We start from the raw sequence: 16,109 nt of genomic DNA on the forward strand, positions 1-16,109 counted from the left end.
TAAAAACACATCACGGAAAGGCATATAATTTACTTAACCTTTATTTACCATACTTGAAACAATGGCCATTATTGCCTTAAATTGCACATTAGTTCAAGGTCAAAGAGTATCTTGTGACCTGGTTTTAAACATAAACACTCTGACCAAGTCTCATCAAGACTGAGTCATACATATGGCATCTAGAGTGGCTGACCAAGTCTCATCAAGACTGAGTCATACATATGACATCTAGAGTGGTGACAAGGTTTTTATATGATTAGACCAGGTGACATTGTATTTTGACACATGTTTTAATATGAAATCAGCCTGGATATTATAAAGATGACCAAATTTTGTCAAGATTGAGTCATAAATGTGTCCTCTAGAGTGCTTACAAGCTAAAAGTTGATGATGCACTTGGCTGGAAATAGAATGATAATCAAAATAATAAATCAAAAGCTCAAAATATTACCTGTTTTTCTAATTTTTGTATTTTTGTAGAGATAAAAAAATAAACAAGAGGGCCTGAAAGGCCCAAGGTCGCTCACCATACAGATACAAAGGAACTGACCAGTTCTTTGCAGCTCAAGATATCATTAGAACAAATGTTCTTACCAAGTTTCATGAGAATGAACAAGAAATGGCCCCCAGGCAGCCATGTTTTTCAACAGACCGGAACCCTTTTTTAACTCGTCCAAGATATTATAAAAACAAATGTTCTGACCAAGTTTCATGAAGATTGGACAATAAATGTGACTTAGTGTTAACAAGTTTTTACTATAGATATAATGCCCTGACCCCTGGTGGAAATGTTTTACTATCAACCTAATACAAACAAGGGACAAAATTGTCACAAAACCAGGTTTTCAATTTGAAAAATAAGTCTGATAAAGGGAGACAACTCAACTGAACTGATTGCTCAAAGTTACCCCCTTGTTCCATAATAAATTTATTTTTAGTCGTGGCGACCTTGACCTTGGAGATATCGACGTAATTCTTTCGTGCGACACACCGTCCAATGATGGTGAACAAATGTGTCAAATGATTTTAAAATCTCACAATGAATGACATACATGAAGTTATGGCCCTGACAAGCTCATTTATGGCCATTTTTGACCTTTGAACTCAAAGTGTGACCTTGACCTTGGAGATATCGACGTAATTTTTACGCAAGACACACCGTCTAATGATGGTGAACAAATGTGCCAAATGATTTTTAAATCTCATAATGAACGACAAGTTATGGCCCGGACAAGCTTGTTCCGCCCGGGCTGGTCTAATGATCAGTTTTTTCCTTCGGAAAACCTGGTTAAAAATACTGCCACCCCCCCTGAGAGCCTAGTTTTTAAACAGACATGAACTATTATCAGACTCACCCTGCAATATTATTTCCAATTAAAAATCAATAGATCCGTTTTAAAACACAAATCTTTGATAATCACATAAACGAATAAAGACCTCATCAATAAACTGTGTGCCTCAAAAAATATATCTTCTCTTTTCTATGGTGCAAGACATCAAAGAAATAGCACAACAAGGGATCAAGTTGCTGATCTAAAAATAGAACAACAAGGTTCACTCAGAGATGTGTATTGATTTGCTCTGTTCTGCAGGCAGCTTATAAGGGTCAGTTGGAGTAATGAAGAGTGCATTCATGATTGGAATTCAAACAATTCAAGCTACTGGTCATGTACGTAATTCCGGCCTGTACGTAAAAAATCGGCCACCTGTGTAAAGTCATTTTCAGGATCTTAATGCACATATTTTGTTTTTATTTAGAAAAATCAATATGAAAACCATCCACACTCTCAATATTTTGCAAATGTAAGAACCATATCACTGTAAACTTTTGTGTTAACATGTCACAAATATAGCAGGATATATTTGGCTCATGGGGAAAGTGATGTCATTGATAATTGCAACAATTATATTCATATAAGAAACAAATATATTTGATAAAATTATTTTTATTTTATCTAATAAACTTAAATTAAAGTTTTACCAATTAATTGTACAAAAACTTATATTCAAAACATAAAAATCAGAACCTAAATATAAATTTTAAATATATGAATTACCTCCCTTTATAAGAATATTACTAGATTACATGTTTTAATACTATATATAAGCGTTTACTAATAATCAACACTGAAGTTAACTTTTCAAACAAAATGTGCTTACTTTTTTAGCTATGTTTGAAAATTTTTATTAATCACATTAAAAACAAATATTTTTTAATGAATTAGCAGTCTCCCATTGTTTATATTTATTAAAATAGGTAGGGGGAGTAACTGGTATAATAATTTCGCATTTATTTTAAATTTCAAGTCAAAAATTTTTAATAGTATAAACATTGATTAATACTCTGAAATTGAGGACATTTGTCAAAAGATATTGCTTTGTAATTTTATCTGCAGATCAAACTGAAAAGTGGCCGATTTTTTAGGTACATTTAACCTACGAAAATGGATAGTTTACATGTCATCATTTTCTGTTCATTAAGTAACATTCACCGATCTAATTCTATTTAAATTTTTATGCTAGGTGAGTTTTGAACCCAGGATTATATATGTGAAGTTTAGTTTCAACCGGTTGCCTAACACTAAAGATTTTTCTTAAATAGTCCCAAAAGTGGCCGGAATTACGTACATGACCAGTATGAAATGTTTTTTTGCTCCCTTAAGAAATTTTCTGCACAATAAATATTACTACACTAAACTTGGAGAATATTTAACTAAGAATATTCAGATAACATTAAACATGTTTGTTGCTGTTAATCACCAACCAAGCTTCATAATCATCATAATCTTCAGAAAGGTAAAAACAGCAATAATGTTTTTATTTAAAATTTTACATTATATCTTTTAAAGATATCATTTGGAAAATCTTCTGTCCAAGTTTCATGAAGATTGGACAATAAATGTGACTTTAAAAGTGTTTTTTTACTATAGCCATATTAGAAAAAATTCCTGTCCCCTTTTTTCAACAACTGGAACCATTTTCAAACTTGTACAAGATATCATTGGGATAAATGTTCTGACCAAGTTTCATAATGATCAGACAATATATGTGGCCTCTAGAGTGATAACAAGGTTTTACTAAACCCATATAAGAAAAAATGCCCCGCCCCCTAGGCAGCCATGTTTTTCAACCAACTGGAACCATTTTCGAACTCGTCTAAGATATCATTGGGACAAATCTTGTGACCACTTTTCATGAAGATCAGACAATAAATGTGGCCTCAAGAGTGTTTACAAGGTTTTACTAAAGCCTATATAGCAATATTAAGAAAAATGCCAAGCCCAATGGAGGCCATGTTTTTCAAGCAACCAGAACCATTTAATCTCGTCCAAGATATCATGGGGACAAATCTTCAAACCAAGTTTCATGATGATCAGAAAATAAATGTGGCCTCTAGAGTGTTAACAAGGTCGTAATATAGCCATATAAGGAAAAATGCCCCGCCCCCTGGTGGCCATGTTTTTCCACCAACTGGAACCAATTTGGAACTCTTCCAAGATTTCATTGGCACAAATCTTCTGAACAATTTTCATGAAGATCAGAAAATAAATGTGGCCTCTAGTATGTTAACAAGGCAAATGTTGATGCCGCACAACGAACAAATGGGCGATCACAAAAGCTCACCATGACACATTGTGCTCAGGTGAGCTAAAAAATAAACATACAACTACTTACGTAGGCAATAAACAAGAATGGCAAGAGAAAAGCCAGCCCTTTGAACATCCAGGACATGAAGCCCTCTGAAATAAAACACATTCACAGTGTATTAAGCTATAACCACATCTAATACGAATTAAAAATTTGCATACCCAATTTGCATTCAGGAAATACATTGTGACAAGATTATAGAAGAGATTTACCAACGGTTATGTCCATATCATGACGTTGCCCTAGACACTTCAGCCTGTACAGGCAGCCCTTCTGATAGTAGTACTGCAACACCTGCACAAACGCTGAAATATGATCAGTACCATTTAACCCTTTGCATGCTGGGAAATTTGTCGTCTGCTAAAATGTCGTCTGCAGAATTTCTAAAATTAGCATTTTCTTCTATTTTTTTTCAAAGAATACTATCAGAATATCAAACAGTTTGGATCCTGATGAGACGCCACGTTCTGTGGCGTCTCATCTGGATCCAAACTGTTTGCAAAGGCCTTTAAAACTCGGTTCCCGCACTGAAAGGGTTAAATGACTAACATGAAAAAAAAGCTCATGCCATATTAAAGGCCAACATGTTTCAGTTGCTGAAGTGTATGAAATTATTCTTACCAACATAGAGTATAAACCATCCATACTGTGTTCGAAACTCTCTGTATGAGTAGCCATCAGGCCTGCAACAGTTACATAACAACACTTATTTTATATAACATGCGTGAAAGTTACACTGGAATAGCAATGTAAGCAGAGACCTTAATAAAGGCAGATGTGATTCTAATGTAAACATTTTATGTTCTCAAACATAAACCAATACATGAAGATGGGAAAGGAATGTGAATTATATATATTAACTATCTTATAATACGGTCATTCTTTAAATGTTGTTTAATTTATGGGCATTGGAACCAATCAATTTAACTCCAATAACGATATGTTTCATGCATGGTATTAGATGTGTATTGTATGAACAAATGTCATCAGAAAGTTGGATTTCCCAATTGTGAGCATGAACAAATTTCTTTACCCCCCAAAAAAATATTTCATTAACTCGATTTTCGTCGATTTTGTTGTACCAAATCCTTTACATACATATGATCTGCTGTGTTATTCATTTATGTTAGCCTTATTTTGTGTATTTATTTGGAGATGCTTAAACATTAAATAAACATTCTCTCAAGACAGTTTTTTTTAGTGTACAAATTACGAAATATAAAAACTAACCAAATCAAAGTGATTGCTGAACACGCTGTAGAAACAAAATGATGGAGCAGCCACCATCCTTTAATTCTGTAAGAGAGTAAACAGATGCCAATAGTTTCTATAGACTTCAGAACTGAGCACATAGTCAGGGTGCTTGGATAGATTAACAGCAAAAAATCAATAGTGACATTACAGGACCATTAGGATTAATATAATGAGCTTACACAAACAAGTAAGTTATAAACAAATAATGCATGAAATATCATGGTTGTTCATCACCTGTTCTAAAACTACCTTGATCCGTTGACAATTAGAATCTGTTCTCGGATGGTGAGCGTACAGTAGTACCAGACTAGCAGAAAGTGGAGCACCGAATCAGCAAACCTTTAAGAACATGATAAGATCACATACTTTATATAACAAGAGATGTGTTTGTCAGAAACACAATGCCCCCTTATGCGCCGCCTTTTTTTTTTAACCTTTGACCTTGAAGGATGACCTTGACCTTTCACCACTCAAAATGTGCAGCTCCATGAGATACACATGCATGCCAAATATCAAGTTGCTATGTTCAATATTTCAAAAGTTATTGCAAAACTTTAATGTAAGGTTAAAGTTTTGGTGACAGAATGACAGAATGACGCAATGACAGACAGAAAGAAAGACAGGCCAAAAACAATATACCCCCAATCATTCGATCCGGGGGAATAAAACCAGATATGCTAATTGAAATTAATTATATGTATTTATAACTGTGTTCTGATTTAAGTTTGTACTTTACTTATGGGATATCATTGCAAAATGGGGATGCATTGAATTTTTTTCCCCACAGAATATGACACCTATATACATATTTAGACAATATGATAATTAATTCGATCTTTTTCGACAGATCAATGAACACAGCATGAAATTTTTAACAAACAAGAGGGCTATTATTTCATGAAAAATTAATCTAAGTTTCATGAAGATTAAGTCATAAATGTGCTGCTTGTTTGGTCAAATGTTTTTTCTACAGATTGACCTCGTGCTGCTGATGCACTCATTGACCTGGTGCTGCTGATGAACTCATTTTTCAACACATGATCCAGATTCAAACTTGGCTCAACATTTGTCAAGATAAACATTCTGATCACTTTTCATCAAGATGTGTTATCAAGATTAAATCATTAATGTGGCTTTCATTAGTACCTGTAAGGCTTTTCTAAGGATTGAGCTTTTGACCTAGTTTTTGGAAACAGATGATCCATACTAAAAAATGGCCTACATATTGTTGAGTAAATGTAATGACAAAATTTATTCAAGATAAATGTTGCCTGTAGAGTTTAAACAAGGGGGCCTGAAAGGCCCAAAGTCGCTCACCTGAGATAACAAGATATTATTGGGACAAATCTTCTGACCAAGTTTCATGAAGATCGGAAAATAAATGTGGCCTCTAGAGTGTTAACAAGGTTTTACAATAGCCATATAAGAAAAAATGCCCGCCCCCTGGCAGCCATGTTTTTCAACCAACCGTCATCATTCTTTAAGTCTTCCAAGATATTATTGCGATGAATCTTCTGACTTAGTTTCATGAAGATCAGATTTTAACTGTGGCCTCTAGAGTGTTAACAAGATTTTACGATAGCCATATATAGCCATATAAGGAAAAATGCCCCACCCCTTGGCAGCCATGTTTTTCAAGCTAAACGTAAATAGTTCACTTCATGTGGAACATATCATCATGGAGACATGCGTCTTTCTACCGATTCAATTTCTCATACATACGACGTATACGTAGACGATTCTCTAAACACAAAGAAATTCAAATTTTGCAATGTAATATTAAGCAATGTAAATAATAATAATTATTATTCTAACAACTCATTTAAATTACATTTACTTAAAACATGCACACGTCAATAAATACATAACAATTAATAAGATCTTATAAATTATAATAAATGAATATATAAAATAATAATACCGATTGTGATGTTGTCCACAAAAGTTGTACAAATATTGTTTTATCAATGACCGTTATGAAGTCTATAATCTGACGTAAAACGCGTAAATGCACGTGACGTCGTGGCGCGAAACGGACCATATCATCATGGAGACATGCGTCTTTCTACCGATTTATTTCTCATGCATATGACGTACACGAAAACGTAAACGTCTACGTCGCTTTTATGAGAAATAAATAGGAAGAATGACGCATGTCTCCATGATGATATGTTCCACATTTAGTGAACTATTTACAATTCTCGATTGTGATGTTGTCCACAAATAATGTTTTATCAATGACCTCATGACGTCTATAATATGACGTAAAACGTGTAAATGCGCGTGATGTCGTGGCGCGAAACATTAGAACGTAGGTTCTTATACTAAGGTTACCATTTTCAAACTCATCCAAGATATCATTGGGACAAATCTCGTTACCAAGTTTCATGAAGATCGGAAAATAAATGTGGCCTCTAGAGTGTTAACAAGGTTTCACTTTAGCCATATAAGGAAAAATGCCCTGCCCCCTGGCGGCCATGTTTTTCAACTAAAGGGCATCATTTTTCATTTCGTCCAATATATTATTGGGATGAATCTTCTGACCAAGTTTCATGAAGATTTGACAAAAAATGTGGCCTCTTGAGTGTTAACAAGATTTCACTATAGCCACATATAGCCATATTAGGAAAAATGCCCCGCCCCTTGGCAGTCATGTTTTTCAACCAAAGGTTACCTTTTTGAACCTCGTCCAAGATATCATTGAGACCAATCTTCTGACCAATTTTCATGAAGATTGGACAATAAATGTGGCCTTTAGAGAGTTAACAAGGCAAATGTTGACGGCGCACGATGCACAACAGACAAAAAGCGATCACAAAAGCATACAGTTGATGTCATACCAAAACACATGACATATGTACCAAGTAGGACAAAAAGTGATCACAAGAGCTTAACTTGAGCACTGTGTGCCCAAGTGAGCTAAACAAGGAACATGCAGGTTGTTACCGTAGACTGCTGAGGCTGGCGATGTAGTTGGTAAGGACCAAGACAAGGGAGAAAGCCAGTATGATGTAACTGAGAGTGAGTTTGAACCGCTCATAGTCCTGCTTGTAGAGGTATCTGAAACAGCAGCACCACTACCATCATGCCTCTCATATGCATCGATGGGAAGAAGCATGGGTATACTTGAATCAGAGCAAAACACTCTTTGGCACCATTAAGAAACACCCCAATCAGTAATTGCTACTTAACAGAGTACTTGAATTGAGCAGCTTAAGAAATGGTTGAAACTGAGAAAGTCTATTTTTCTCAACTGTCAAAGCATTCAACCAACATGAAATTAATAATGCTTAAACAGTTGAAAACAAGAGATGTGTTCGTCAGAAACACAATGCCCCCTATTGCGCCGCTTTGAATTTTTTTTTTTTTTACCTTGACCCTGAACTTCCACCGCTCAAAATGTGCAGCTTCATGAGAACGCCGCTTTGATTTTTTGTTTTTGTTTTACATTTTTTGTTTGACCTTGAAGAATGACCTTGACCTTGAACTTCCACCACTCAAAATGTGCAGCTTCATGAGATGCACATGCATGCCAAATATCAAGTTGCTATCTTGAATATTGAAAAAGTATTGGCCAATAATAAAGTTTTTTTCGGACGACCGGACAGACTGACTGAAGGACAGTTCAACTGCTATATGCCACCCTACTGGGGGCATAAAAAGATTAAACTGAAACACACAAAATTAATGAACACAGTTATTATCTTCAAACAATGAATTGTGATTGATTATGCCATTAATCAATATATGTATGATGACATGTAATTATATTAACAGCTCACTTGAAAAATCAATTTGAAACTAATAAGAAACACAGTCCATGGAGACATATGATATTTAATATTGCAACACTTGTACATACTTGTCTTCCTTGTTGAGGAGGGAGATATTCACCTGGCCCAGGATGATACTCAAATACAGCCTTGAAAACATACAATGGTTGTTTAAATGCAAGCAAATACAGCTTAGGAAACATATGAGCTCTGGGTAACCAAGATTTAATGCATGTACATAAAGTATTGTCTAGGATAAGCCTGGGCAGTCCGCAAATGCTAATCCGCATGGAGAATACTTTCCGCGTTTAAGGAATTTTCCATTTAAATGAATCTCTTCTAAATGAAAATCAAGTCTCGGTGGAAAGTGTCCTCACTTATAATGTGTTCTAGAGCAGAGTCTTATAGAATTGTAAAAATTTAGTTTAGTATTGAGTTTACAAATTATGTCTTTTAGGTTACACCTGTTACTGCAAAAGTAACAAGAAATTCAAAAGGGTGGAATGTTTGACAAATTACTTATATAGATGAACACATCTTTAAGTCGTAAAAATATAAGCCAGTTAAATATGCAATGCCAAGCTAGGCTAACATGCAGGAAACCCATGCACACAATTTCAGTGGAATACCACCATCCAAACACAAGTAAATGAATGGAAACAGTTTTACTAATTTGGTAACAGTGACCTTGACCTTTAACTGACTGGCCAAAATGCAATGCCTAGATAGGTCTGCAGGTAAGATACCTACTTACATAATTTCCATGTAACAACATATTTAAAACAAAAGTAATTGAGTGTAAAATGATTAAATACTTGTAAATTTGGCCTTGACCTGCCCCAAACACAAAACATGCTGGGTCTCTATTTAAATTACGTACACAACCAACTTGAATTCAATACGTCTATCCAAACTGAAGTTACTTAGCAGAAATAATTTTTCTTTGTTTAGAAACAGTGACTTTGACTTTCACTTCACATGCCTAGAATTCTATCCCCAGCAAAGTATCTAGTTCATTAAGGTATTATATAGTGGTTTTCCAAAGAGGACATAGAGCCATGGCACAGTAAATTGAAAAAGGGCATTTTAACGCTGTTTATGCAAAAAGGGCAAAAAGTAACACAATAGCCTGTTTAGAAGGGGATTTTAGCCCATTAATTGCAGTTTGTGGAAAAACATAACCTCATATAAACATACATACTTGAGTGTTATTGATGTATTTAAACTACTATCATATAAGTTCCAAAAGCTTTCAGTAAATGTAGTGCATGACAAAAACAGACAAAATTTGTATGCACCTTATATTCCAAATTCACGTTTTTAAGTAATTACTGCCCAAATGATAATCATTAATGGTAATTTGTTTGACTGTTTACATTATTTTTGTACATTCTAAATCAAATGATATTACTCAACTAATAGTATTAGAGTACTTGCTATTCATACAATGTACTGTAACTTATAATATTGGTATATTTAGTTTAACATAAACTTGAATAACTCAATACAAAATTAGTCTTCTGATTAATTTATTTTTATTTTCTGAAAGATTGCCCCAAGGCACTTAAATTTTAGAATGGTTTGAGGCAATTATCTGGCTACACCTACAGTGTGTTGTATTCCTCCACGATATAATCATGGCCAGTTTCTTAGGAGACTGATGATGGCATTTGATTCATAATATTTTCAAAACATTTATTTCGGCACATAAAATGTTTGAACGAACTATAATTAAATTCATTACACACAACTGTAATTGTTTTGATGAATGATCAAATGAGCATAATTTAATTTGTTATCCATAACACACTTCAGAATTGTTATGTTTACGCGACTGCAAACAGTTGAAGCTTCAATTAAACAGTGCTGACCCTTTGTCCCCATAAATACACATGAAAGCTGCCATGTACAAAGTTAACTTATCTGCATGAGAAGAGTGGGTGTATTTATTATATATAAACACTTTGTAGCACAGGGAACATTGACATCTTTTAATTTTATTTAAAAGTTCGTCATGGATTTTTACAAAATTATATTGCAAATGATTAAGAATTGATATCTCCTCTACATTAATTTCAAAGCAATCACGCTAAATTGTTACTGTTATGGTCTTAAATAAGTAATTAATGAACCAGAAAATCAGGACATAACTAGATTTACCCGTAGTCAATAAAATACTCTTTCAGTCATGCATGTATATGGATTAAATCAAGCACAGTCGGAACGTTACAGACGATGATGTACATTGATTTTGCAGACATCCTGGTAAACAGGTTTGGTCACGAGCTCATTTGGAAAAACAATATATAATGCCTATAAACATAATTGACATAATTACTAAGTTTCGAATCAAACTGCTGAATAATTGAGCAGACAATTATTTTCCAAGACGCTGCACACCAGCAAAATTAACCCCACAAATGCAGCAATGTTCCACTAATATGCTATGTTTTCTGTAACAGGCATGTTGAAAGAATAAACACATATTAGAAGTGAATAAGTACATGCATGAAATATTTATACTGAATATTATAACAACAAATACTTTGTCAGGACTGATTGATTAATCATTATATTTTTGCTTCTGATTAAAAACACATATTTTTAGAGCTGATTCCTTACACTTTTAAATTGTAATTAATCAAATTTAAAGTCACCCATTTGTATGTGGAAGATGGTCTTCAAAATCTCTAAAGGCAGTTTTCCTTTTCAGTATCTTCCCTTGAAGGCTGCTGATGGCCCCTTGTTCATGAGTAGAAGGATTTCTCACAGACCTGCAACAAACACATCATTAATAATGGAAATAACAACTATAAGGAACCTACAAGAAGGAAAATTGCAAAAGTACATGACTGTGTACTCACTGGAAGCTAGGTGTAGCAGTCACCATTTCTATATATAAATATGTTTGACTTAAGAAAATATTTACTTAAGTTACAGTTAATTTACATGTTCATTTTATATAAAAGGCTAAGTTAAACAGTCATCATTTCTATGTGTAACTTAAGAAAATATTAACTTATTTTAAATGATACATTAAACAAGAAGGCTTTAAAGGTCCAAAGTCGCTCACCTGAGATACTACCTGTTCTTTGCAGTCCAAGATATTATTAGATCAAATGTTTTGACCAGCTTCATGAAAAGTGAATTTTAAATGTAACTTTTTGGGGTGCAAACGAGGTTTTACTTTAGCCATAAAAGGATAACTTCCCCGCCCCCTGGCTGCCATGTTTTTCACCAGACTGGAGCAATTTTCGAACTCATCGAAGATATAATTAAAGAGGTATTTATTGATCCAAAATTGACGTTTTTGCGTAGGGCGAAAAATTTCCAATGTTTGACTTTTTGCTTATCTTAGTAATAAAGAGTGTGTTCATCAATGGAATAGGTCAGGTGTATACGTATTCCACTTCCGGATTTTCTGCGCAGGCTGTAGATAAAGGGCGCAGAAATTCCTTAGGTGGATTATCTGTGACTGTAGATATATACTCAGTACAGCAAATAATCCTGTGGTGGATTTTATGTGTACATACGCAAATCTGTAATAGGGACGTGGAAATTTCTGCGTACAGGCGCAGATATTCCGGCGGTGGATTATTTGCGACTGTAGATAGATACTCAGTACAGCAAATAATCTTCTGGTGGATTTTATGCGTACATATGCAAATCTGTAATAGGGACGTGGACATTTCTGCGTACAGGCGCAGATAATCCGGCAGTGGATTATTTTCGACTGTAGATATATACTTAGTACAGTAAATAATCCTGTGTTTGGATTTTATGCATACATACACAAAACTCTAATAGGGACGCAGACCTTGACCTTGAAGGATGACCTTGAACTTCCACCACTCAAAATGTGCAGCTTCACGATAAAGCCGCTTTGAAATTATCATTTTTTTGACCTTTGACCTTGAAGGATGACCTTGACCTTGAAGAATGACGATGAACTTGAACTTCCACCACTCAAAATGTGCAGCTTCATGAGAACGCCGCTTTGATTTTTAAAATATTTTTTATGACCTTTGACCTTGAAGGATGATCTTGACCTTGAAGGATGACCTTGACCTTGAACTTCCACAACTCAAAATGTGCAGCTTCATGAGAACGCCGCTTTGAATTTTTAAATTATTTTTTTTTACCTTGAAGGATGACCTTGACCTTGAACTTCCACCAATCATAATGTGAAGCTTCATGATAACGCGGCTTTGATTTAAAAAAAATTTGTTTGACCTTTGACCTTGAAGGATGACCTTGACCTTGAACCTACACCACTCAAAATGTGCAGCTTCATGATAACGCCGCTTTGATTTTTTTTTTTACCTTTGACCTTGAAGGATGACCTTGACCTTGAAGAATGACCTTTACCTTGAACTTCCACCACTCAAAATGTGCAGCTTCATGATAATGCCGCTTTGAAATTTTTTATTTCTTTTTTGACCTTTGACCTTGAAGGATGACCTTGACCTTGAAGACCTTGAACTTCCACCACTCAAAATGTGCAGCTTCATGAGAACGCCGCTTTGATTTATTTTTTTTGACCTTGAAGGATGACCTTGACCTTGAACTTCCACCGCTCAAAATGTGCAGCTTCATGAGATACACATGCATGCCAAATATCAAGTTGCTATCTTCAATATTGAAAAAGTTATGGCCAATGTTAAAGTTTTCCGACGGACAGACACCATAAATTTGACATTTGACCTTGAAGGATGACCTTGACCTTTCAACACTCAAAATGGGCAGCTCCATGAGATACACATGCATGCCAAATATCAAGTTGCTATCTTAAAAAGTGAAAAAGTTATGGCCAATGTTAAAGTTTTTTCGGACTGACAGACAGAGTGACTGACATACTGACGGACAGTTCAACTGGTGGTCATTAATTAGATGATCTTTAATTAAAAAAAAAAATTATGGGGGGGATTGAGGGGGGATTTGGGGGAGGGGGAGGTAGGATTCGGGGGGGGGGGGGGGGCGGGGGGGGGGGGGGTTTGAATGGTTTGGACGGAGTCAATTGTGATATGTCAGGTAAGAGTTGTTTTGTCAAAGTATCAATCGAATCTAATCATAAATAAAGAAGTTATGGCAATTTTAGCAAAATTTTATGATTTGACCTTGATAGTAAAGGTCACTCAAAGGTCAAGGTAAAATTCAACTTGCCAGGTACATGTACAGTACCCTCATGATAGCATGAAAGTATTTAAAGTTTAAAAGCAATACAGAGCTCCAGATAAGGATTTGTGAAATTAATTACGGTACTGCCACTGACAGAAAGAAAAGGAGTAACGCTTAAAATCAACCTGTACCTGTACTACCATATCCAAAAATACAGGTAGTACTGTACTACCCGTGTTCTTGGATATTGAAGGGTGTATAATTGACTTTACAGAAACATTTGCAGCGATTATAATAAATATATGTAGCTTCTTAAACAGTTACTGTATTAGGTTTTCCATTCTGAATTATGATGCTAATACAACTACACATTAAAACTCATGACTAATACTATTTCTTCATTTTTCTTGACAAGAAAACACAAGCCAACTAGTAAGCTTAGTAAATGAACACCTTTTTCAATGTCTCATCTGTTTCCCATCGTGTTTTCTAACGTTTTACGCCACCGATGCAATCAAATCGTTTAATATCAGGGCGACAATGTCTTTTTCTGGGTTTACAGATTTAATGTCAGGATGGTTAGAAGACACCGTATGTAGTCATTATATGACAACACAGTGTTGTTTTGAGCCACTTTCGGTTAAGCCGGCATTCAATTGCGCACAGACATATCGTTTTTGACAGATTTACAAGTAACAGGAAATAACGCGACAGAATAGACAATAATATATGAACCCAGTCTACGACTTTTCGGTAATTTCAATTAACGAAAAGCGCCGTTAGGTTAGAGACCAACAAATCATGTCGCGCTGACGCAGACGTATCGGTACGGCCAGATTTTTTTCGTAAATGCGTAAAATGGATATTAATGTCGTAATTGTACGTCCAGTTTATAAAAATAAATGCGTAAATCTTCATGAAAAAGGCGTATTTACGTCTGTAGGGCCCTTATCTGGAGCTCTGGCAATAGCCTTGATACTTAAGAAGTAAAGGGAATATAAACACAAAATGTAACCATATATTCAAAGTTACTAAGTCAAAAAAGGGCCATAATTTAGTAAAAATGACAACCAGAGTTATGCAACTTGTCCTTTACTGTCCCTTTATGATAGTTTGCGAGTGTTCCAAGTATGAAAGCAATATCTATGATACTTTAGGGGTAAAGTGGACCAAAACACAAAACTTAACCAAATTTTCAAGTATAAAGGACCCATAATTCCGTCAAAATGCCAGTCAGAGTTACATAACTTTGCCTGCACAGTCCCCTTACGATAGTTAGTTAATGTTGCAAGTATGAAAGCAATGGCTTTGATACTTTAAGAAAAAAGTGGATACTGTATCCCAAGACATCATTGGGACAAATCTTCTGACCAGATTTTATGAAGATCGGACAAAAAATGTGGCCTCGAGAGTGTTAACAAGGCAAATGTTGATGCAGCACAACTCACGACGGAGGCGATCACACAAAACTAAAAAAAAAACATGGGTCCCTTTGGATTGGGAAAAATCACAGCATTTTGACCTAAATTGGAAAATCAGTGTTGATATTGGTTTGCTAACAAATGCTTCAAAATTGAGAATAAATGTGTTTTCAATATTTTATCTACTTAGGTGTAACTTTTAACTGGATGGGAGATGAACTCAATGTTGACATGTAAAAAACAACAACAAACAAGAGCTGTCAGAGGACAGCGCGCTCAACTATTCGAGTGCTTGACAGTATAACGTAAGCCATCATGGGGTAATTGTTCAAATTATGTAATAAGGTCAAGGTAATAGTTCAGGTATATTTTCCACAATCTATTGAACATTTGTAAAGACATAAAACAAACTAAATAGATTTTATTTTAAGTTTGATAGCAATAGCTTGGGTGGGAAGATTGGACGGTCCTTCAAAAATAAAGTAAATAAATAAAAAAAGAAAAGAAAAATATTTTTTTTTTGGGTGGGGGGGGGGGAGGGGGGGGTATAATGTGTGGTGTGGTCATTAATTAGATGATCTTTCAAAAAAAAAATTGGGTGGGGGGGGGATTCTGGATTGGGGCGTGGGGTATTGTTTTTTTGTGGAATCCATTGTGGTATTCAGGAAAGTGTTGTTTTGTCAAAGAATTAATAAAATCTGATCATAAATAAAGAAGTTATGGCAATGTAACTAAAGTAATATGCATATTGTAAATGGAAAAAGGGCCATAATTCTTACAAAATGCTTGATACAGTTGTCTGCTCTTGTTTATAGATTGGGGTCATGTTGGTAAAGAAGTATGCAAAATATGACAGCAAAATGTCAAGAGACATTGAAAATATTATTGGGGGATG

The 16,109-nt window shown here is 34.9% G+C and overlaps 1 protein-coding gene across 1 annotated transcript in view; it reads right to left on the reverse strand.

Annotated features, from left to right (window-relative positions):
• LOC127843258 (ion channel TACAN-like) overlaps window positions 1–16,109 on the reverse strand; it is a 39,902-nt gene that overhangs the window by 2,116 nt on the left and 21,677 nt on the right. The window contains exons 3-10 of the mRNA XM_052373129.1: window positions 11,333–11,449; window positions 8,765–8,824; window positions 7,849–7,962; window positions 5,152–5,241; window positions 4,879–4,944; window positions 4,270–4,331; window positions 3,861–3,953; window positions 3,676–3,740 (exon numbers count right to left, since the gene is read on the reverse strand). Coding sequence (XP_052229089.1) covers window positions 3,676–3,740; window positions 3,861–3,953; window positions 4,270–4,331; window positions 4,879–4,944; window positions 5,152–5,241; window positions 7,849–7,962; window positions 8,765–8,824; window positions 11,333–11,449 — 667 coding nt within the window. The remainder of the gene's footprint in view (window positions 1–3,675; window positions 3,741–3,860; window positions 3,954–4,269; window positions 4,332–4,878; window positions 4,945–5,151; window positions 5,242–7,848; window positions 7,963–8,764; window positions 8,825–11,332; window positions 11,450–16,109) is intronic.

The sequence above is a fragment of the Dreissena polymorpha genome, chromosome 1, assembly GCF_020536995.1.
Source record: "Dreissena polymorpha isolate Duluth1 chromosome 1, UMN_Dpol_1.0, whole genome shotgun sequence".
Lineage (NCBI taxonomy): Eukaryota > Metazoa > Mollusca > Bivalvia > Myida > Dreissenidae > Dreissena > Dreissena polymorpha.